Source organism: Dromaius novaehollandiae, chromosome 1, assembly GCF_036370855.1.
Source record: "Dromaius novaehollandiae isolate bDroNov1 chromosome 1, bDroNov1.hap1, whole genome shotgun sequence".
NCBI classification, from domain to species: Eukaryota; Metazoa; Chordata; class Aves; order Casuariiformes; family Dromaiidae; genus Dromaius; species Dromaius novaehollandiae.
The window spans coordinates 211,008,875-211,031,115 of NC_088098.1; the positions used below are offsets into that span (position 1 = coordinate 211,008,875).

Sequence of the window (22,241 nt, forward strand, 5' to 3'; positions counted from 1 at the left end):
GCTGTGCCATTCAAGGTGTCAGCAACGTGAAGAGCTTTAATTTCTCTTCCAAAAGGGTGCTGCTTGCGATTCTGCTGGTGAGTGACACGGCACGAGGGAGGCTGTCCTGCCAAAGAGCTGGTGTTTGTGCAGTGAGATGCACGCGTTTCCTCCGAGGTGCAATGTTCTCTGTTGGTTGTGAAAGACCCTGGGCAAAGCTGGGAACTTCCAAGCCCAGTCCCCAGCCTGCCGGGACCCCTGTGTGCTGCCACCCTGTGGGCAGGGCCTGGGAAGAGCAATGGCTCCGTCCTCTCTGGAGCTGGGAAGCGCTCTTAGGGCAGAGGTGTGGGAGCAGTCTGCAGGAAGGCTGTATGTGTTTGTTGCAAGGGTGGAAGAAGAGGCCGATTGTCTTGCTGAGGGAGGGCCCTCTTCTTCCCTCCCTGCTGACCTCTCTGTATTTGTCTCTCTGTGAACTACAGGACTTCATGGAGCAGGAGCCCGTGGGTTGCCCAGCTTCTCCTGTGCCTTGCAAGGCAGTGCTTGCACTTGAGCATTTGAGGTAGGGCATTTCCTCCTGGGTGTTGAGTATTCTCCTGCGTGCTGCAGAGCAGCTGACCAGAGCTTCACGGTTGACCCAGCCATGGGGTCAGGAGCTGCTTTTGGTGTGGGATGAGGTGGCGGTCAGCACTTCATATGCTCCTGGAAGGCATGAATGTGGCAGAGGGACTGGAGTCCAGGTTTGGAGAGAGACGGCTTGGGGCTGTAGACTGGAGGAGTGTGGGGAAGAGAGTGTCAGCGGTGTGGGGGAAAGGCTTCTGGCGGGCAGGCTGGCTGTGTGGCTGAGGGAAGGGAGCTGCCCGCTCTCTGTCGCCTGGGAGTCTGATGTTCTGCTGTGGCCTATGAGTGAGGCAAGAATCCATGGAAGCAGGTGGAAGTGCTCCCTGTCAAGGAAGCGCAGTGCTGGGATTTGGGGCTCCAGCTTAGATGGACTCTAGCTGCCACTGGACCCCCTCTGGCTAATACTGTTGAGTGTCCTGTCTGAATTGTCTCTCTTTTGTTTTCTGCCAGCAAGATCAAGCCGTCCCTGACGCGGGAGGAAAACTGCCATCTGCTTCGCCAGTGCTCGCAAGGCCTAATTGCCCTGCCTCCCCTTGAGCCGAGCAGAGAGGAAGGGGAGGCAGCAAAGGATGCTCAGCATGGGCAGGTAGCTGCCAAGCCCCTGCTGCTGCCCTCAGTGTGCAGTGCTGCCCTGAATTCTGGAAGCCTCTCTGGCTGAGTTATGAGGCCCCGTAGGAGTTCACCTGTCAGCCCTTCTCTCCTGCTTTTAGTCTCTCTATAGACAATCCCTGGGAGCTCTCAGTCGGCTCATGACAACTCTTGAGGAAGACCTGACCTCCTCCTGGCTCCAGGAAACCTTCCATGTGAGTAGTAAAGAGGAGAAAGGGAAACTCTCCTCTCTTGTCAGGAGGCCGGCCAAGGGTGGAGGGCCTCCCTGCTTGAGGGGGATCCTTAGAGAAAAGGAGATTTTGCAGAACAGGGCTCAACACGTGCAATTCCTGCTTGGAGTGAAGAGAACTAGGTACCACGGGGGCTGTAGTTGTGCTGTCTGTTGCCAGGGTGTGTTGCAAAGTGAGCCGTTGTGTAATGGGAGCAAGATGGCCCTGGCAGACAGATGCAAGGGCACTCCCAGTCTTTGCTGATGAGTGAACGCTATTTGCAAGTAGATGCAATAATATAGTAAGTCCTCAGTGGTAGGTTCCCTCACAGTGGTGAGGAATTCCCATGGAGGCCACTGTGCCCTTAGTGCTGTTCCTTGGGAAAGCTTGGAGATTGGAAAGGACTGTGTGTCTGTGTGTGTGTGTGTGTGTGTGTGTGTGCGCGCGCCTGCGTGGGTGCATAAAAGATGCCTGGTGTGATCTAGCTGTGGTCTTCCAACAGCTCCTAGAGGCCTGGCTGCATTCTGAGAAAGAGTGGGAAAGAGAGAGGGCCCTTCAGCTCTGCGCTCAGCTGATGAAGGCTTATGCGGAGAGATTTGTGGCTGCTGTGAGTATTGCCTCCCTCTTGCCAGAACCCTTTGGAAGCCCGGTGGGTGCAGCTGGAGCCTCTAGGGGAAGAAAGGTGAGGGCAGACTTGGTGAGCCAGGAGGCCCTTCAGGCCTTCTCTGCAGTTCTGCCCTGGCCTCAGTGCCCATCTGCCACAAACACGGCATTCCTCCTCAATCCCATCTGCTTCCCTGGCAGGGAGATGTGCTTGGAGCGGTCTCAGGCTTGATGAACTCCCAGGAGGCTGAGGCTGACCTTGTGTTGATCCAGGAGGGTCAGGAGTCAGCACCAGAAGGAGAAGGTGGAAGGGCCACTCATGTAGCCTGGGAACTTTCTTCTTCTTTTGATTTTCCCCAGGGAGAAAGCACTTGTGGGCAGTTTGGCTACCTGATTGGAGTGCTGGGGCCTCTGAGCTGTGACTGCCTGGTCACCTCCCGCCGGTGGGCAGTCCAGTGTATCAGCTGCCTTCTCTCTACACAAGGTGAGAAGAGCAGCCGTTGCCCTCCTCCTTTCAGGTGGCTCTTCCCTCTCTGCCCTGTCTAGCAGCAGAGGCAACATGCAGGGACGGGGTTTCCTTGCCAGAAGAGAAGCGTACTAGGCAGCAGACTGCCAGCTTCCTGCAGCCAAACCTCGGTCGTTGCTTTCCTCTAGGCCATAGGACAAGGGAGGCCTGGGGAAGTCCTTTGGGGAGCCCCGCCTCGGGGACGTTTCCAGTTGTTGTGGGGAATGAGGGCCCTTCTGCGTTTGTGCCTAAGGGCAACGTTCTCAGGAATCCAGGAAGAGAAGCAGCATTTTCTGACTCTGCAAAGCAACGGTGCCCTTTTAGAAACTATGAGAAGGGAGGGATGCCCCTGGGCTTCTCTGGGGTGAGCTTTGGTCAGCATCACCTGGGCACACTGACCAATCTGTGGAGAACTTCCTGCCTGTCCGAGATGGGAGTGACCTGTGCTAGAACATGGTCTGGAGATGCTGAGAACAGGGAGGCCTCGGGCTGTGGACAGCAGGCACACTCTGGGAACTGCTGTAGGAAAGGGAGGGTGTTTGTCCTGACTGGCATACACCCAAATCCCATGGCTGGACTCGTCAAGTGCTGCTTCCAGAGTTTGGAAGGGTCCTGCCCTTCGCTTGTGCACTGCCCTGCCACCACTTGGCTATTCCTTGATGAATGTCTCTAGACTGGAGGCTCAGTTCCGGAAACCTTGCCTATACTTTCTCCCTTGTGTTTCTTTCAGCCAAGGTTATGTGTGTGAAGAATGATGAGATGAGTCACTTCTGTGAGGAACTAAGTGCCAGAGATGCGGAGTCTCTGCTGAAGACATCCTCCCAAATTGCCAAGGTAACTGACAGGGCTGTGGCTACCTGGTGGCTAAGCTCCACTCTTCTCTTCTTTGCTTCCAAGCTTTCTCTCCATTGCCAGGGTGGCCTCTAGCAGTAGGGCCTCTATTGTTAGCAAGTAGTAAGAGGGCTTTGAAGCATAATGGTCTCTTGCGTTCCCCCTGGGGAAAGCAACAGAGTCCACAGCGTTTCTGTGCATCTGTGTGTGTGTGTGTGTGTGTGTGTGTGTGTGTGTGTGTGTGTGTGTGTGTGTAAATGAAGCAGGGAAGCTGCAAGGCCTGAGGGCTTTCTCTTTGTTGTAACATGCATTTCCTGGCAAGTCTTGTTAGGCAAGCCCTATGTCTCAAGTGACGCACGCTGTAGTGAAATCCGCACGCTCAACATCTTCATGAACTCCTCCATACAGCCTCTGCCTTCAGTGTTCTGTTGGAGCTATTTTGAGAGTATAAGTTGTGTATGCAGGCAAAGGCCCTAACGGCAGAGCCTTCCAAATCTGTGAGCTACATAACTCCGGAGAAGCAGTGGTATGCACCACATGGGCTACAAAGCACTGCCAGCCTTCACAGTTAGCTAGCAGCCGAACTAAGGAGCTGCTCAAGGTTTCTCGTCCTTTCTTGGTAAGAGTGGAAGCAGAGTTGTGATGTTGTTTCTCCTGGTTCTTATTCCTCTCCAGGTTGCATGCCACTACTTGCCCTTGGAGCAGGCGAGAGACTTTCTGAAGGCTGTCTCGGGCAGCATGCTGTCCTTCAGCCCTGCTTGTGCAAATGCAGCAAGAAAGTGGATGATGATCTTTCTGGAGCAACGTGGGAGAGAACTCCTCCCAGAGGTGAAACACCCGTGGTTTCTCTTGGGCGTTTGGACATTGACATTGGGCTGCTGCGCTACACCTTCCAGTCAGGAGGGCTCAGCTTGCGTGCTGAACCTGTGCTTGCCTTGTTCCCTCCAGGTGCCAGAAGTCCTGACAGTCCTTTATGACCGTCTGCCAGCTTGCCAGCAGGACGCCCTGAAAGAGAGTTTCTTTGATGCCGTATCTCTGCTGGCCTCCTATCACCCAGAGGCAGTGACCAACAGCCTCCTGCAGAGACAGCTGCCCATGGACAGGTAGGTGCCACTCCTCTCTCCCTTGCATCGCAGGGACACAGAGATGCCGCAGCCTGACTGTGCTGCAAGAGATTCCATGAAGAAGCAGGCTGCTCTTCTCCCTGAAAAGGGAGACTGTTGCAAGATCATGCGCTTCTGGCTTTGCGACGAACCTGAGCTGCTAAAGCTCCACGCTGCGCAGGGGGAGCATTTCAGCTGTCTTGGAGGGGTTGCAGGTCGGAGAACACAAGGGATCCAGTGTGCACTTGTGTTCAACTTGCAGTGACACAGCGGCGTTGTGGAGGACCCTTGGTAGAAGCTGCTTTGCGCTCCAAGTGCTCCAGTTACTAGTAGAGAGACTGGAGAGCACAGAAACTACCAGCAGCAGCAGGAACTGCCCTGAGGATGCAGTGAAGGACAAGGAGGCTGCTCTGGAACCTCTCACGGTACGTACACTGACAGGCGCATTTCTGTGCCCTCTTTGGCCGAGCATCCTGTTGAGGGAAAGCGAGGGGTAGGGCATCGTCTTGTTACACAGGCATTTGCAAATCCCCATGGAGAAGCCTCCCAGTGTGCTTTGCTAGGTCAGTCTCGTCTTTATCACTGTGAGAAGCTGCAAGAGCTTGTTGTTCCCGGTCTTCAAGGTTGTGGCAGAAGTCAGAGATCCAGACAGGGAATTGCAGGCAGGCAGGCAGGGCAAGTGGTGGGGAAAGCTCTTCTTTCCAACCGGTTGTCTGTGATGGCATTTCTTCTTAGGTGACCTGTGTCATCTCTGAGCTGGTGTCGGCCATGCAGACCCAGGAAACAGTACCCTTCTTGCTTCCATGGTTACTTCCAATGCTGCTGAAGCAGGTCAGCGACACTCTTGGAAAGGAGATGCCTTCATCTCCAGGAAGAGTGGGGGAGAAGCTGGTCCGTGTGGCATGTGGAGAAGACAGCCATCCTTGCAGGTGATGAGCAAAGGGGCAGAGGTGGAGGGGGCTGGCTTTGGCTTACATCTCCAGCTCATGTTTGTTCTTGGCATGGAGGGAACTCTTTGGTCTGCCCTGTTTCCTCGATGCCGAGAGAGACTAGTATGGTGGTTCTTACCTCCACTGAAATGCAGCTGGGGATGCCAGCTTTTTGGTGACCCCTGAGAGACTTTGCTCATGCAAATGGTCGAGAACAAAGTATTTCTCACTCTTGCATGACTGAGTGTCCCTCTCAAGCTGGGCTGGGCCTCCTATTCCACTCGTACTGGTCTGTTCAAGGCTGCAAGTACTGAATGGTGATTCTTGCCCGTTACTGTCCACTTCCCCAGCCTGGGCGGGCCTCGGGGTGCATCTTTTGCACAGAATGGTATTCTGAAAATGTGCATGCTCCTCAAGGGGGAGGGCAAAGAGATGCTGACTATGATCTGCAGGTAGTTCCTCCCAGATGATGATTAGAAGAAGCCTCAGGTTCTAGCATCAAGGAAATCAAGGCTTCTGTTTTTCCCTAGGTGTTCAGCGAGCTGGGGGGCATCCAAGTGGATGGCTATGCCGCTCTCCTCTTAGCTTGGCCCACTTCTGGGTTATGGAGTGTGCTTGCAGGGGGTACTTTGCATGTCATTCCATCGGGCTTAGGACACGATAAGGAGCACCTCCAAAAGCGGCTGAGCGTCTTTAGTTCAGGTCATGGCACAGTTTCAAGTGCTCTGATTCCAAGTGTTTTTTCAATCAGGCTTTCCATCAAAGCACTCGATATCATTCTCTGCAAGGGCATTGATGAAAAATGGATGGAGATTCTCAGGAAGCAGAGAACCTGGGCTTTTCTGGAAAATCCCCAGACTCATCACGAGGGCATGTGTCTGCTGACTAGGTGAGAGCCTTTGGGAGGTCGTCTTTCCCTCTTGGGGGGGTGACTCGAAGCCAGCAAGGGGCTAAATGGCAACCTCTCTGGCATGGCTGCCTGGGGAGGCTGTCCTGAGTTGCTGAGGAAGACCATGCGCACCACAGCACTTGCCTGTTGGAAGTCCGTGGGCTGTTGCCTCATTGTCTTCTTGTGCTGTGTGTGCAGTGTTCTGCTCCAAGCTGGCGTAATCACCCTGGCTGTTGTAAATGCTCTCTTCCCCTGGCTGGACTCGCCAGCAGCAAACCTGAGGACCATGGCAACGTCCTTCTTTGCTGAGGTAAGACGGAAGGTGGGAAAGGGAGGGCTGAGGGCAGTTGTCTTTGGAAACTGCTGCCTGGGACGTGTCTTTCTTCGGGATGACCCTAGCAGAGTGCGTCCCGTCCGTGCTGGAATCCATGCACGTTGTTATTCACACATGGGGAGTGGCCAGGATCGCTGTATCAGTGCTGATGGTCATGTTGCTCTTTTGTAGCTGATGAAGCACCCACTGCTGCAGGAGAGGAAGCTGCTTCAGCCTGTCCTCTCTGCCTTGGTGGACAAATCGCAGGACACCAGCACCACTGTGCGCCAGATGGCAGTGAGAGGCCTGGGAAATCTGGCCAGTGGAGCACCTGAGAAGGTGAGAATGAGATTGCTGCTGACTAAAGGCAGCCCTGAACACGAAAGGTGCTAGTGAGGAGCTGCGCAGGGCTTCAAGAAACTGGGCAGAGCAGCAAAAAGGGAAATGCTGGTGTTCCTTGAGACCGTGTGCCAATCTAGCCCATGCCTCTGGCCTCCAAGGTGTGTTGTGAGGCTGAGCGCGTAGGCTTGGGCTAAGGTGTGCTCTGGAATGGTCTCCATGAAATTCTGCTCTTGGGAGAAATGGGAAGGAAGAGATGTGTGAGGTCTGGCTAGTGAGAAGCTCTTGTATGTCTTCTGCTTTGACAGCTGCGAGAGCAGAAGGCGGCCGTTGTGGAGGTGTTGCTGAGGGCCATCAAGGACGTCAGCTCTTCGCATATCACAAGGGAGAGCTTGTCAGCGCTGGCCAAAGTGGTGGCGGAGCTGAAAGAGAAGGACCTTGGCAACACCTTCCGGGACATTGCCCTGTATTCCAAGACTTTCTTTGATGCTGTAAGTGAAGAGCAGTAGGTAACGCTTGTGCCAGCAGTCTTGGTAAGGTCATCCATGGGAAAGCGCTGATGGGGGCAACCATGCATGAGGCCTGTGGGTGTTCAGGGAAGAAGGGTCATTCATGGAAAAGGCTGCAGAGAAAGCAGGAGACAGTGCTATGCAGTGGCACACAGAGGTAGTCATCTTGGGCTTGCCCCTGGAGAGTGGTGAAGAAAGTCTGGCCACTAAGGGAGGGAGTCCCTTTGTGGGACTCCTTGAGAGGCCGAGAGCTGCTCGGCTTTTGTCTCTGTGTCAGCTGCCCGTAAAGTTGCTGAGGACCTCAGAGGCCTCTAGCCCAACTGCCCAGTAGTTGAGTGGGCAAGGCTGTGAGGAGCGGAGCAAGGGACAAGGAAGGAAGCGGCACACTGCCAGCCTCTCCCTCTTGTTTCCCGAGGGATGTCCTTCAGAGAAACGGTTTCTGCTGATCCTTGGGCCTTGGACAAATGGAGATGACCTGTTGCTCAGGATGTTGGGCTCAGCTGCAAGCGTTTGTCTGGTCAAGAGATGTTTGTTTTGGGGCCCTAGTTAGCAAGCTGATGGTTGGGGTTTCTTGGTTGCAGGAGGAGGCAGTGCTCCGTTCCTCAGCCTTCACCTTATATGGAATCCTGGCCTCCTTTGCCAAGAGGAGATGGAAATCTTTCCTGCGCCAAGAAGTCCGAACTACCTGGGTCAGAATTCTGCTCCACCTTCGGGACCCTGACCCTGGAGTTTACAATGTAAGAGCCACGTTTCACTTCTCTCTTCTGAGGGAGAGAGATGCAGGGCAAGAGCAGAGCAGCTCTGCCCTTCCTGCCGCTCTCTACATAGCTGCACGTTCTCTCTCCATGTCCTTGCTATTGCAAGCTTTCCCCCTCCTTGCTGGCAACTGCATTGCCTCTTCTTGCAGCACATGAGCAGTGCTCAGCTGCAGGAGTCCCCTTGAAAGGCACCTGGCTGTGCCTGGGGAGGGCTGAGCTGGAGCCCCTCTCCTTTGCAGGCCTGCAGAAGCACTTTTGTGCTGTGCACTCCACTGCTGGGCCTGCGGAAGCTGCAGACACATGTTACTCTGAACATGGAGAAGAGTGGCGAGAAGCTTCAGGAAGCTGTCTGCAGTCACCTGGTAAGTAAGCTGTGGCCCAGGGTAAGACTGAGTGGTGTCAGGGACTTTCCCTGGCCCAGAGACCTGGAGCATGGAGTGCTCTTCAGAGAGGTGGTAGAGCAGCATCTGGCGTGGCAGTGATGGGAGCTGTCAGTGCCTTGCAGCCAGCAGCTCTTTTCCTCCTCTCCTGGTTTGCCCACTCTGCTTGCCCAGGGTCAATGGAAGGGCCTTTTCAGCCAAAGAACTCCTCTGTCTCTGTTTTCCCCTAGGCCAGAAAGGTCCCCGAGCTTCTGGACAGTGCCTATGTCACCTTCCGGACCTACTTCTGGAGCTCGTGTTGGGCCATGAGGACTGCGGCCATCAAATTAACCGGTGAGAGACAAAGCTGCAGTTCTCTTCTGCTCCTGCCTCCAAGAGGCAGCGAAGGGCCAGCTCCCCTTTCTCTGCAATGGGGTGGGAATAGCCGCGTGCCTTCCGAGGCTGGCAGCAGGAGGAATTAGGGAAGGGCTGTAAAGGGCTGAAGTCTCTGTAGGAAAAGCACGGTGGAAGTAGTGTTCCAGATGAGGCTTAGCCCCTGGCACACAGCTTTCTCAGCTCTGCTTCATGCCTCTTCCTAGGAAGTTAAACGTAGACGGGAGCCTGTTGGTTTCATATCTAGCACATTCCTGTGCTCCCCAAAGCCCATCCTCAATGTGTGAGACGAGTCCGAGACTAGCCTGGGAAGTGGGGCCACCATGGGAAGTGTATTGCTGTTTACTCATGTGCATTGTGTGAGTAGGTGTGATCCTGGAAAACGCAGATGCCCGGTGGCTGGGAGAGCAGGATATGAGTGCTCTAAGTACAGGTAGGTCACACTTGCCCCTCCTGCACTCCACTCTCTCCTTGCCTGGGCAGAGACATCCCCACCTTCTGCTCCCCTATGCTTCCCCTTCCGTCTGGCGTCCTGCCCCGAACCTTGGCCGGGCTGTGACTTAATCCCAGGTGAATATGGACTCCGAGCCCTTGCATCCCCAGACAGACAAGTTCCTGCTAAACCAAGAGTGTCTTTTGCACAAAAGCAGACTTGGGAAAAGTTGTCAAGCTCTTGAGAAATTAGACCCTTGCACACGTTTGGCAAAATGGTTGCAGAAGCCTCCTTCCTGCTTCGTGGGGCATGGAAGACTCCTCCGGGAGGGACGGTTGGTCTCGGGGGAGAATTTCTCTCGCTGGATATGTGCGGAAGGCTGAGGGCTTGCAGTGAGCGTGTGCAAAGGCAGCTGTTGCTAGTGCAGCCTTGCCACCCTCCGCCAGCAGTGAGGCCAGGGAAGGCTTTGCAGCAGTGCCAAGCGATGCTCTGCTGAGAGAGCCAGGGCAGTGAGGACCAGTCTGTCCCGGGCTTTGACAGTCACTGATGCACCTGCCTGTGTTGTTTCAGCTCTCCAGTTGATGCAGGAAGACCAGCATCCCAGCGTGCAGCAGGCAGCAGATCAGGTCCTGGGAGACAACTGGTCCCAGCTGAGAAATGTCCACACCACCTAGGCGGTCATGCGAGTGCACCGCCCCCAGGAAAGTGAGGAGTGGGAAGGCCAGAGGGGCAAGGAGAGGGCAGCCAGTGCAGAGAGGTGGCTGTGTTACCACGGAGCCGGCGCAATCAGCTGACCAAAATAAAGCATTGCTTGTTGAAGAGAAGCCCCTGCGGTGCTTCCTTGGGGGCCGAGGCCTCTCGACAAGCCCCTGGCTGCGGCGGGGCTGCTGTGGTGCCTGCGGACCTGCTGTTCTTGCCGTGTGTCTGAGCTGTGTCTGTATGTGGAACTGGAGCTAGAGAGGGCCGTGAATCCTAACCCGACCTTGAACACCGTGAGGCAGGCAAGCGATTCCAGAGTGCGTTTGTCTGTGGGAGGGTTGTCTTCTGGCAAGAGGGGGATTTATCTTCCAGCGTCTGGAGGAGCAGCCTCTGGCCATTTCTGGGTGCTTTGGCTCTAGTTTTTGTGTTGCCGAACCCTCAGTGGGGGCTTGCCTGAGAAAACCTGAGGAAGAAGCGAGGGGGGAAGGAGAATCCGTGTTCTGTGGATTACAAAATACCGGAGAGGTCTAAGTACTTCCTCCCAGGAAGTACTGGGAGTCCTCTTCTGCTCCTTCTGAAACCAGGGAGGTGCCACCACCGAGGTGCTCCCTGTGGGGAAAGAGCCCCGGCCATGGCGAAGGAAGGGCCGCCTGGGAAGACCTTTTCCCCCGAGATGCTCCTCCTGAGCCATCTAGAGAGCTCCGTGGTGCTCTGGGAAGGAAGCTGGAGGAGCCGGCAGGGCTCTGGCAGGCCGGGACCTGGGAGCAGGTAGCTGTAGAAGTAGGGGCACACAAGGACTTTCAGCACCCCAGCCCCTCTTCAGAAGGGGGCTTGTCTGTGTCACACACGCAGCATCCTGTAGTGCCCCAAGAAAAGGCCAGTCGCCAGAAAGAACGTGAGACAGTGCGGTACCGCTAGGGCTGTCTTTGAACTAGCAAGTCCTGCTGTATTCAGTATAAATCCATCTTCCTAAGGGGGTAGGGACAAAATGGGCCAGTCTGGGTCACCCCAGAACCTGAAAGGTGCAATCAGAGGCAAGTGTGTATTTGGGTAAGGTCTGTTCTGGAATGATTTCTAGAAAATACTCTTCCTAGGAGAAATTGTAAAGAAGAGATGTTAGGAGTATGAATAGTGAGAAGCTTTTGTGGGTCTTCTACTTTTACAGCTAATAGAGCATGAAGGGCTTTTGTGGAGGTGTTTATGAGGGCCATTAAGGACATCACCTCTACTGTGATTATGGGTGAGTGCTTGTCGGCACTGGTGAAAGTGGTGCAGGAGCTGAAAGTGTTTCCGTATTTAAAATTGGTAATTGAATAATTCCAGCGTGATTTTTGGCCTGTATTTATTGGGCAAACTTCTTATTGTGCCTACTGGATGTTACTGATGGATGAGGGATGAGGGCTTCAACAGATGTGTATGGCATATAGATGGCTTATTCTCTCACTGGATATATGTAACAGTATGATTGTGTTCCAGTGTAAAAAACTGCATTTAAATCTAAGATTTTAGCAGAGTCCTCTTAGCTATGATGGGAAACATGCCTGTATGTGTTCAAGGTAGCCTGGGGATGTGTCTTGCACATCTGATTTTTAACTGTTCTACAGATAGATAGCACCTTGATTTCACATTTTCTGTTACTTTTACTTCAGCTGGGTTGAGATTTCACTGTCAGTCTTGAAATAAGCTTTTGAAATGTACAGCTCTAGCCTGGTTAAAAGGAATAGGCCAGTGAAAGACAAAGGCCCCAGGAGAGAGGGTCGGGATACTGTCCTTCATGCATGTTGCTTAGGAGAGCAAAATCGTAAAGAGAATGGAGGTTGCCAGCAAAAGGAGCTGACTTTGCACACATGCCCTGTAAGCATTGAAGCATGCTTACTGGAGGAACTGTAGGAGAAACTTCATTTCAGAGGTGCAGCAAGAAGGCTTTTAAAAGTTAAACTTTGAGACTCCTAAGTTATCTTGCGTTGCCACGGAAGCATACATTGGTAAATGGCATACAGGAAGAAATTCCTCCCTTGAGACTACACAGCTTGCTGTGGCTGTTTTAGGAACAGTCAAAAACAATACAGGAATCAGCTCCTCCCCTCTGCTCCCTGAGCTGTTGTTTTACATCCTGTAGTGCATTGAGAAGGCAGCAGCAGAAAGACTGCAGAAACCTCCAGGATGGCAGAAGTGAACATTTTTCTTTTTTAATAATAAAGTAGGAAAGATACAAAGTGTTTGAATTCTTTTTAAGAGGCTATAACAAGACTCCCATCTTGCAGCCATTATTAAGTTAAACAACATCACTGAAGGCAGGTTATTCATAATACTAGATGCACATGGAGTACAGGCACTTGTCTTCCCTTGGACTTCACATTGCCTCTCTCTCTCCCCTCCTCCAGTGCCTTTCACACATCCTTCACACACTCTTTGCCCATACACAGAGCAAATTGGTCAATAATACCTGAACAGTAGGCTTGGCAATTTATTCAAAATAAGAGTCATCCTCACCAAAACCCAGGACAACATACAAACCTCTTTAAGTGTGTTTTGAGGATCTCAGCTATGTCTGGACCTTGCATGGTTTTTTGAACATCCCTTCATGGAATAGGCCCAGACTGACCAACAGCACAGAGTATTTATTACACACTGCCAGGGACTAAATGGGTATGCTGTTGTCCAGGGACCATGATGACCCACACTTTTAGGTAGCTGTTAAGAGGGAAAAGAAATGGCAAGTGAGAAAGAAAGTCCAAGTGATTATATTACACCTGATCTCATGAATGGCAACAGCTGGCTAGTGTTTCATTGTACTTCCCAGCCTGCTGATTTAGACATAACCCAGTAAGTGCTGGACCCCTTGACCTGGCAGATGCAGGCATATGAGCAGTCAGAGGTGCTGTGTTCAGCAAGAGGACTGCAGAGGCCAGGTTGGGAAGGGAAGGGTCTGCTGCTGACTTGCCTGGGTTTGCCAAGGAGCACTATGCTGAGTTCATCCTGCCAGACAAGAGTAGCAGAGATGGTAGGGACAAATAACAGCCAAGAATTAAGGTTAGATAAGAAAATAGGAGGAAAGATATCGAGCCCCTTGTGGACAGAGGGTGAGCTGGGGCAAATAGGGGATGGTTAAAAAAGAAAAAGTTAAAAACGTAGGGTGATGGCCAGCAGCATTCCCAAAGAACCAGCTTCTACACACAGTGCTACTGAGTACAGTAGAAACTGGGACATCCATCTTCATCTGTCATCATCTAAATACCTGAAAAACTCCTCATTAACTGAGTTGCAACTGTGTGTGTCAGAGCCAAATTCAATTCTGTGCCCTTAGATAAGGTTTCCTTCTGTTGTTTATGTGATTGAAAACATTCAGCTCAACGTGACATCGGCTCTTGTTCCCCAACAACTACACTAAGATTTATGACATTGTTTCCAGGAGCGTGTTCCTCCTACTATTAAAGAACAGACATAGAAGATGAGTGCATCAGAGACATGCCCTGATACAGCACGTGGCAGTGAACTTCACATGAAACAGCACATCGTTTTTGACTTCTATTTGCCAGTGATGTGTTCAGTAATGTGGCAGTGGCTGCGATAGCAGCAGTGAAGGCTTCTGACCCATAACCTCTAGTCAGTGCTGGCGAATGCAGCAGAGCAGTCTGTGGGAAGATGGACTTTCAGTCTCTTCAGGCAGTAAGTTATGCTCATAAAAACCTTACTTTCATGGTTTAATTTGTCTGTGTACACAAAGGGCTTCCATGCTCGCTGGGGTAGTGCCGACTATTCTTACTCTCACTTGGGCGAAAGAGCTTCATCTATTTTCACAATGATATCTGCTCTTATAATATATCTTCCTCACGCTTTTCCTCTTGTTGCCCCACAACAGCTTGCTGATGTTCTCCTTTGTCTTACAGTTGCCTGTGTGCCAGCTATCTCCAAGTTAAGCAATTTCACAGATTGATCTTTTCAGCTGTGTGTGAAACACAGTAAAGCAAAGGGCAGTCTGTTTGACAAGTGGGGACATTTCTAGTGCATGAACCGCAGCAGCCCACATATTCCTGAGGGAGAAGGCAGCTCTGCTCACACTACGTAAACCCCATGTTCCGGGATTTATCTGTGATTGGTGATGAGACTGCTGCAGCAGGGAACTGTTTTGTTCAGTGTGAAGCTGACTCTAGTAGAGGTGGATTTCATAATGAAGTCAAAGTAAATAAGACAGCTGAGAGGAGTCTGCAAAATTACGGCTTGAAGGCTATCAGATCAATGATATGGTGACTAAGAGAAGGAAGGAGGATTTTGAAGACAGTAAATAGAGATCAGAGTGGCAAATTCAAGGGGAACTGTCATATCCTGATGAAATAGGGTCAGTGCAATTACTCAGATTGGAAGACGGCCTATCTTCATTCACTGTGGCAGAAAATGACTTGTTAGGTCTAATAAGTGATCAGAATTTTTTTTCTCCATATCTTTAAGAAAGCACACCTCCTCAGGATGAAGCTGAGGCATTCGCTGGTGTGAGGGAAGAATGCCATCTTGTGAATCTAAACTGCTGCTTCCACAAATAGGCCTCCCATCCAGCTGCTGCTCAGACATAATGATTTTGATTTGCTGAGCTTATAAGCTATAAAAAATATTACACTCCAAGGTGATATGGCTGACCTTTCAAAGAATAATTAGAGCTTAATGAGCATCTCTACGCAGAACAGAACTCTAGAATTCCTGAGTAACTGTAGTAGATTAAAGGGACCAAAATGAATTTAATTTGCATTAATTTTACCTATTTACTTTCACTTATTTTATAGTGTCTTTTAAATCAAAGCCATCAGTTTTTTCCACACATGCCTAAAATGTCTACCCACATTTAAATGCATTGTCATGAAGCATCTTTCAGTTTACTCTGTTTTGGAAATGATAAAAAAGAAACACATCATATTTCAATATTAGGCATGTTATGACACTTAATTTTTCTTTATTCCATGTTCCTTATGACAGCTCTTCAGGCAGGCATCAATCAGTAGATGTTTTCCAACTTCAAAGGCAGTGTTTGGCCTGTGACATCTCAGAGCTGTTCATCAGTCAAGATATATTTGAAAGACAAGGTAGCATTTATCTACTGTGACTGCTGTGTTAAGTGTACTTGTTCAACAAACAATACAAGTAAATAGCATCGTGCTTTGAGCTTCCAAAGAGCCAAAACTATAAATTACTAGTAACCTCTGGCAAGTTTAATTTATGCATACCCATTCATGCAACAATCATGTCTGACTGGTTTACAAGTGATCTCAGACTAATTTTATTCTTCTTTAATTCCACGGATGCATACAGCAATACTCTCTACTTTTGCTAGTGTATGTAGAAAGTGAATCAGCGCCATATTCTTCTCAATCTTCCTTCCCACCCTCAAGTTAACTGTATACTAGAGTGAGCTGAAGATAGGAACTGAGGCTGAGTCCAAGCATTTCATTCCCAGCTTCAGGTATGTATAGACTGAGTGTAAATATTCTTTGGAAAGGAAATTTATACCACTTTTTCTTCACAAGGTAATAACAAGAGATCAAAGTATTAATGAAGGAAACTCGAGGTGAGGAAAGGACCTAACCTCCCACGTTACTGTGTGTTTTCAATGGAAGACCACTCTGAACATGGTTAGGATTCTCTAGAAGAGACAGATCATTAGAAGCTGGAGGCCCCTTCCAAGGAAAGAAATTGCAGTTCTTGGTCTCTACCTTCCCAATATCCTCAGGAGAAAAGAAAGTAGAATAACAGCAGAAACAAGACTGATAGCTAAAAACCTTCCAGGGCATGCCAGCCAAGACTTTTCCTTTATAACTCTTCCAATTATTGCAGTTTTAATCCTCAGGTTAATAGAAGAAGATGCATCCTTTTACCTTAAATCTTATCTGAGTAAAACATAGGGACCTGGTAAAAATAAGGGAGCACCACTATGACCATTGCTAATGAGAGCAGGATTGCTCTGCTTGTGTATACCTTACCCTATTTCAAGTTTTCTGGATGCTCTTCAACAGTGCTGGCAGGGCCTGACTGTAGGTTGCGGACCAAGTGCCAATTTTGGGGCAGGGGGTCTCCCTTGCTAAGTCTTGGCTGTAACTGAGTGACAAATAGCTGGAGAGTAGGGAGAGGAGATGAAAGTCTGGGATTACTCTGAACATGTTGCACTGTGCTGTATATTTGAACAGGGAAAGTGCATGGAAGATTTCTAGGAGCTGAATGACACTGTCCTTTGTCGATCATGTGGCTGCCTTAACCACCATGAGTCCAGCTGTGCAGGCCACTGAGGGAGTGATAATTTATAACTAACACATTTTAGAAACTTGCAAAGAAAGGCCTGAAATAGAACATCCATCTATAATGCCACTTTCTTTGTGTCTATGTGTTAGAAAGAATTGATCAGTTCCCAGCTGGAGAGCCGGAATCTCATTTTTCTAGTCCAGTAAAATCCAAAGGTGTTAAACCTTATAAAGCCGGCAGATGCAGGGCTTGTTCCTGCATCCATTACCTTTGGAGCATTACGTGAGGTGGCTGGACTGGATGGTTGAGACTACTCGAAAGTTTGGCATGGTAGCCAGCAAAATCCTGAGGGAATGGTTTTGTGTACATAGGAAGAAGTTGGAGCTGCATATCTGACACTGACTCTTACTCACTCATTGAATGGCGTTTCTGATCTGTTTTAGGATTCTTAGTCCTTTGGTCTGGGCTATTCCTGACTCTGGAATGGAACTGAAGAGGATGCAGCAAGCCTTCTCCGTTGCACCTTAAATTAGCTTCTTGCCAGCCATATACTGCACTAAGAAGTTGTCTGTAAAGCAGTTATGTCAGCAGCAGATATGTATGGTGTGGAGAAGTGAAATTGTGAGTTGCTGGAATAGACTGTGTCCAAACATCCTTGTATTTGTACAGGAAAGTGCTTTGATTAGCACATCCAGTATGCTTCCTGGTGCAGGACATCTCAAACTGCTCCCCATGCTAGTAAACTACTAATGCTACAAAATTAGAAATATCTACTGCTGTCATTACTTTCCATTTCAAAGTCGTATTAAAAGATAGGCCGTATCTGACCAAATAGAGATGCCTACACATATGATCTCATCATCTGATCTTCTTCAATGATCAATGGGATGGTAACGGGCACTTCAAGTCATTCTAAAGTAGATATTGAAAATATGCCAGGTGAAGTGCACGTTAAAAGTGACTATTTGTCCCTGTTCAGTAGAAGGGGAACCTGTGAGAACTATTTCACACATAGATATTGATATTGTGGGTCTTCAAGGTTAGAGTAAGAGCTTTGAACCCATCCTGGCAATTCTGGGCAAGGCCTTTGGAAATGGGCTTTGCTGCTTGGTTTCTTTTCACAAGGTTTTTGAAAACAGCTCTTATTTGCTCTGAAATTGATATCATGAACTTGTTGTAAAATCGGGGAATGCTGGTGTCTTTAGGTAAGCAGATCTTTGCCAAGACCTACCTTTCAATGTGATGCATTTTTTTCCAAAGGCAAAAGAGTTTAAAACTCTTTTGGCATAAAAGTTGAATAATACAAGGATGTCTGTGTTACTGTAGGTTGGGAGCCAGTCAGAAAAAGTATGATTTTAATAATGGTTATAATGGTTTTTAATTAACCTCTACTGTGTTTAGTTTCAATAATATGTATTGTATTCATTGTGGTGCATGCAATAGAGGTACATCAGGTAGATAGTGTCTGTAGCCTTATTCCCTCAGCCTCTTTCTCTTATCTAGAAGTCTTCTCAAAACAACATCAGACACAGGAGATAACGTTCTCTTCATAATTTGCTTGTCACTAGCATGCACTAAGGGATAACAACAACAAAACTGATAAAATTAAGCCAATTCAAAACTGTTTGTACAAGATCAAGATTAGACTCTATTTCTTCTGAACTGATAGTCCCCTAATTATGCTAGTTCTTTTGCAGTAATACTAGTGGGAATGGTATCAAGGATTGGTCAAATTACTCAAAGCTTTCTTACTCATCATCTTTAATTCTTGGATCTTCTGAAAATAATATTAGTCAATATACTTTCCTACATTTACTGTAATAACCGTCTTTTACTAAAAAAAATTATTCTTACTCAGAAAGATCAGCAAATAATAATGTCCATTAGTGAGTTATCTCTTTGAAAACTGAAAGATGAGGAGACCTTAACAACACAACAGGGCAGAGATGGGACTTTGAATAAAATCCAATTTTACCTCCCAAGCTAGTGTTCTATTTATTATGTGGAGCAGTGAGTGCTTGAAAATCTTTTGCAGGCATCCAAACTGAAACGCAGAAAAATTATTCAGACATTGGAGGAAATGAAATACAACAGCAAATACTGATACACTAATTTCTGTGCTGCTCTTGGGTTAATTGAAAAAAATCTGTCACTATTTATTCTCCTAAGACTAACATCTAGTTTACTGGCAACTTCTATTAGTGGCTGTTTTAAAAGTTAATTGACCATATCACAATATTGGGAAAAAGCTGTACTCAAACAGTTGCATGAAATCTGTCATTGTATTTCTCTGCAAAAGCAACAAGGATAAGTCCCTAAAGGACTCTTAAGCCTTTTCACAAGTCAACTGCATTCAGGATAGAAATACATAGAAATAAAATACTATTTAATGCAGTGACATGTTTATGCAAATTCTTACAATGAAAACAGCTACAGTGTTTTATGTCTGCAAAAGTCCTAAACAGACCGGGAGTGCCAGGATGTCAGATGATCTGAAGATGCATAAAAAGCCAGTCCCTTCCTTTTGCAAAGTTTAGCCTCTGGGTCTGAACTGTTCATGTATAAATGATGCCTTTTTTGTAGAGGTAGTGCTTCCAACTGGATGTAGACTCGAATAGATATTGCTTGTCTCCTCCCCTCCTTTTTCGAATCATCTGGTTCATGGTTTGTAGGATCTCGTGAGTCCTGTGATCCAAAGGCTCAGTTACTCTTGTGGCTCTTCTGTGCCTCTGCAGGACACTCTGCAATTCAGAGTAGCATCAGACTGCAAGGACGTTAGAGGAAGTGTCATGCAAATTGATTAATTCTGACTGATATATACTGATATATTCAATATATTGGCAAAGATGTGAATGTAAGGGCTAACTTACCATTGCTCCAGTGTTTTAGTGCCTAAATATTGTGCTTTCTGAAGGAGGAAGATCTGCATTCTCCTGAAAGGTGGAGAGTGAAGCAAATGGGAAAACATGCCAGAATCATAATGAACAGAGCTCAGAGGACCACAACATCAAAATAGTTAAAATCATCTATAAAGTGTATTATTCTACATCTTCTTCATGCTGCTCAGTCATACATGAAGGAAATAGAAGATACTCAATTAATTCTGAGTTTGCACCATCAAGTATAACAACTTCCGGGTGATTTTCAAAGGTGCTATGATATGGACCATCCACCTTCACAAGCCAAGTGATCTGGTGTGTACTTTATGTCATTGAAAGTTTTATGAGTTGATTTTTCTTGTTTAAGATATTTTCCTCTAACAAATTCCTCAAAGACTTGCTCCAGCTCTGAAGTAAGTGAAAACAAAATTAGCAATCTGTGAGTTACAGCAGGACTCTTGTTATTTTAACAAAATCAATTTTTTTTTCCCCAGAAAGAAATTAGCCCTTTGGATGGCTACAGCTCTATTAGTGTTTCTCTAATCTAAGTCATAACAGCAATCTGTTAAGTAACTCAGTACAATGGAAAGCAGATCAAAATGCTCTCAGATATATCTTGTATACTAAACAGATACAGTTCAAAAGTAGAAAAACTGCAACAGAATTAAGAGAAATAAAATTATTAATCCAAATGCTTCCCATGCCCTTGTTAAATATACCTTGTGATGTATTCCAGCTTTGGTCTATTGAAAAGGAAAGAAGAAAAGACAGTTTTCTTAATTAAAATGTCCTGGTCAGACCAGAGTCAATAGCAAAATTCCAATTAATGGCAAGAGAAGCAATATTGCATTAAGGCTCTTTGAGAGACCAACAGATTCAGCACAAAATTCAGGTCATCTGTCCCTCTCATTCTCTCCAGTTGGTTTTAGAATTTTTAAGCAGTCAGTGTCATTCTTTCTTTTACTCATTAAATAACTCATTTAAAGAAAATACAGGTCTGTTCAACATCTCTTCCAGGGAGGGAAGCTGTCTAGTTACTACAGCAGGAGAGCTAAAACTCCTTCATTGCACTGGCTGTTTTGAAGTGTTTGCAAAAAATAGTGAGAGTGGGCAACAGAGAGAGACTTACAAATGCATATTACAGAATCACAGAAAGCATGAGGTCAGAAAGTCTTTTGGACATCATCTAGTCCATCCCCCCTGCTCAAAGCAGAGTCAGAGAGCAGGCTGTCCAGGACTGTGTCCAGTCAGGTTTTGAATATCTCCAAGGATGGATACTTCACAATCTCTCTGGGCAACTTGTTCCAGTGTTTAACCACTCTCATTGTTCAAAAGTTATTTCTTATGTTTAAACGAAATTTTCAGTATTTCAGTTCGTACCCACTGCCTCTTGTCCTGTTCCTGGGCACCACCGAGAAGAGTCTGGCTCTGTCTTCTTTACTCCTCCATCAGCTATTTTTACATATTGATAAGATTCCCCCTCAAGCCTTCTATTCTTCAGGCTAAACAACTCCAGCTCTCTCTGTCTCTCCTGATATGACAGACGCTTCAGTCCCTTAACATATATGTGGCCCTTCACTGAACTCACTCCAATGTGTCTATGTCTTTCTTGTACTGGGGAGGCAAGCACTGGGTACAGCACTCCAAGGCTGAGCAAAGGGGAAGGGCCACCTCCCTCAACCTGCTGGCAATGCTTTTCCTCATGCTTATCCTCATCCCAGGATACAGTTGGCCTTCTTGGCCACAGGGGCACATTGCTGGCTCATGGTCAATTTGTTGACCACCAAGATCCCCTGTTCCTTCTCTGCAGAGCTGCTCTCCAGCTGGCCAGTCCCCAGCCCGTCTGGTGCAGTGGTTTATTCCTCCCCAAGTGCAGGACTTTGCACTTCCATTTGTTGAACTTTGTGAGGTTCCTCTCTGCCCATTTCTCCAGCCTATCAAGGCCCCTCTGAATAGCAATGCAACCGTCTGGTCTATCAGCTACTCTTCTCAGTTTGGTATCATCTGAAAACTTGCAGAGGGTGCACTTGGTTCCATTGCCTAGGTCATTAACGAAGATGTCAAACGGTATTGGACCCAGTATCGACCTCTGGGGCATCACTAGTGATTGTCCTCCAGCTGTACTTTGTGCCACTGATCACAACCCCCTGAGCCTGGCAGCTCAGGTAGTTTTCAGCCTACCTCACTGTCCCTTTATCTAGCCTATACTTCATCGGCTGATCTACGAGGTTGTTATGGGAGACAGTGTCAAAAGCCTTACTAAAGTCAAGAAAAACAGTATCAGCTGCTCTCCTCTTGTCCACTGAGCCAGTCATCTCGTCACAGAAGGCTGTCAGGTCAGTCAAGCATGATTTCCCCTTCAGAAAGTCACACTGCCTACTCCCAGTCACCTTCTTGTCCTTAATATTTTTGGAAATGGCTTCTAGGATTATTTTCTCCACCGCCTTCTCAGGGATTGAGGTGAGGCTGACTGGCCTGTAGTTCCTGGAATCCTTCTACTTGCTCTTCTTAAATATAGGAGAGATGTTTGCCTTCTTCCATTCCTCGGGAACCTCCTCCAGTTGCCCTGACCTCTCAAAGACAATCAAGAGTGGCCTTGCAATGACATCGGCCAGCTCCCTCAGCACTTGTGGGCACACCCCATCAAGTCCCAAAGACTTGTGTCTGTCCAGTCTAAGTTTTCCCTAATCAGATTCTCCACCTGGGATTTCTGAAGGCAAACCCTATCAGTAAAGACTGAATATGACTCTTCTGTGTGGTACGTGCTGTTCCTTACCGGTAACTGGGTGGTGAAATGATGTACTTGGTACTATTCCATCGTGATGCACACTCATGATGAGCGTGAAGTTTTCCTCTGTAAAAATGTGTGTGTGTATGTACACACACACATACACACACACAAGAATGAATAAGCACACACAAACCCACAAAGCCACAGGTAATAACAAACAGAAAATAATCAAGAGAAACAATTTGAAAGTAGGTATTTGTAAAGGAAAATTGCTGATGAACACACTAGACTATAAGGTACTACATATAATTAGCCTACTGTTAAAATT

General features: G+C 48.0%; 1 protein-coding gene and 1 long non-coding RNA gene across 2 annotated transcripts; both read left to right on the forward strand.

Moving 5' to 3' along the window:
• The first annotated feature begins 457 nt into the window (after nt 1–457).
• LOC135327179 (uncharacterized) lies at nt 458–1,396 on the forward strand. Its single transcript, XR_010387332.1, has 3 exons — nt 458–538; nt 1,048–1,183; nt 1,308–1,396. It is a non-coding gene; the product is annotated as an uncharacterized LOC135327179 (long non-coding RNA).
• A 2,305-nt stretch (nt 1,397–3,701) lies between these two features.
• On the forward strand, nt 3,702–10,197 carry LOC112985011 (maestro heat-like repeat-containing protein family member 2B). The gene is made up of 14 exons (XM_064524592.1): nt 3,702–3,880; nt 4,030–4,182; nt 4,303–4,457; nt 4,720–4,882; nt 5,193–5,386; nt 6,138–6,275; nt 6,474–6,585; nt 6,781–6,927; nt 7,236–7,418; nt 8,018–8,173; nt 8,434–8,556; nt 8,805–8,907; nt 9,314–9,379; nt 9,950–10,197. Exons 2-14 carry the CDS (start codon nt 4,093–4,095, stop codon nt 10,051–10,053), a joined length of 1,734 nt encoding a protein of 577 aa, XP_064380662.1. The 5' UTR covers nt 3,702–3,880; nt 4,030–4,092; the 3' UTR covers nt 10,054–10,197.
• The last annotated feature ends 12,044 nt before the right edge of the window (nt 10,198–22,241 follow it).

What these genes read in the sequence shown, in the direction of transcription:
- LOC112985011 (XM_064524592.1), top strand. Translation starts at nt 4,093, where the DNA reads ATGCTGTCCTTCAGCCCTGCTTGTGCAAATGCAGCAAGAAAGTGGATG. An exon ending in AGACAGCTGCCCATGGACAG is followed by an intron (nt 4,458 to 4,719) that starts GTAGGTGCCACT and finishes TTCAACTTGCAG; the next exon opens with TGACACAGCGGCGTTGTGGA. An exon ending in CCAAGACTTTCTTTGATGCT is followed by an intron (nt 7,419 to 8,017) that starts GTAAGTGAAGAG and finishes TCTTGGTTGCAG; the next exon opens with GAGGAGGCAGTGCTCCGTTC.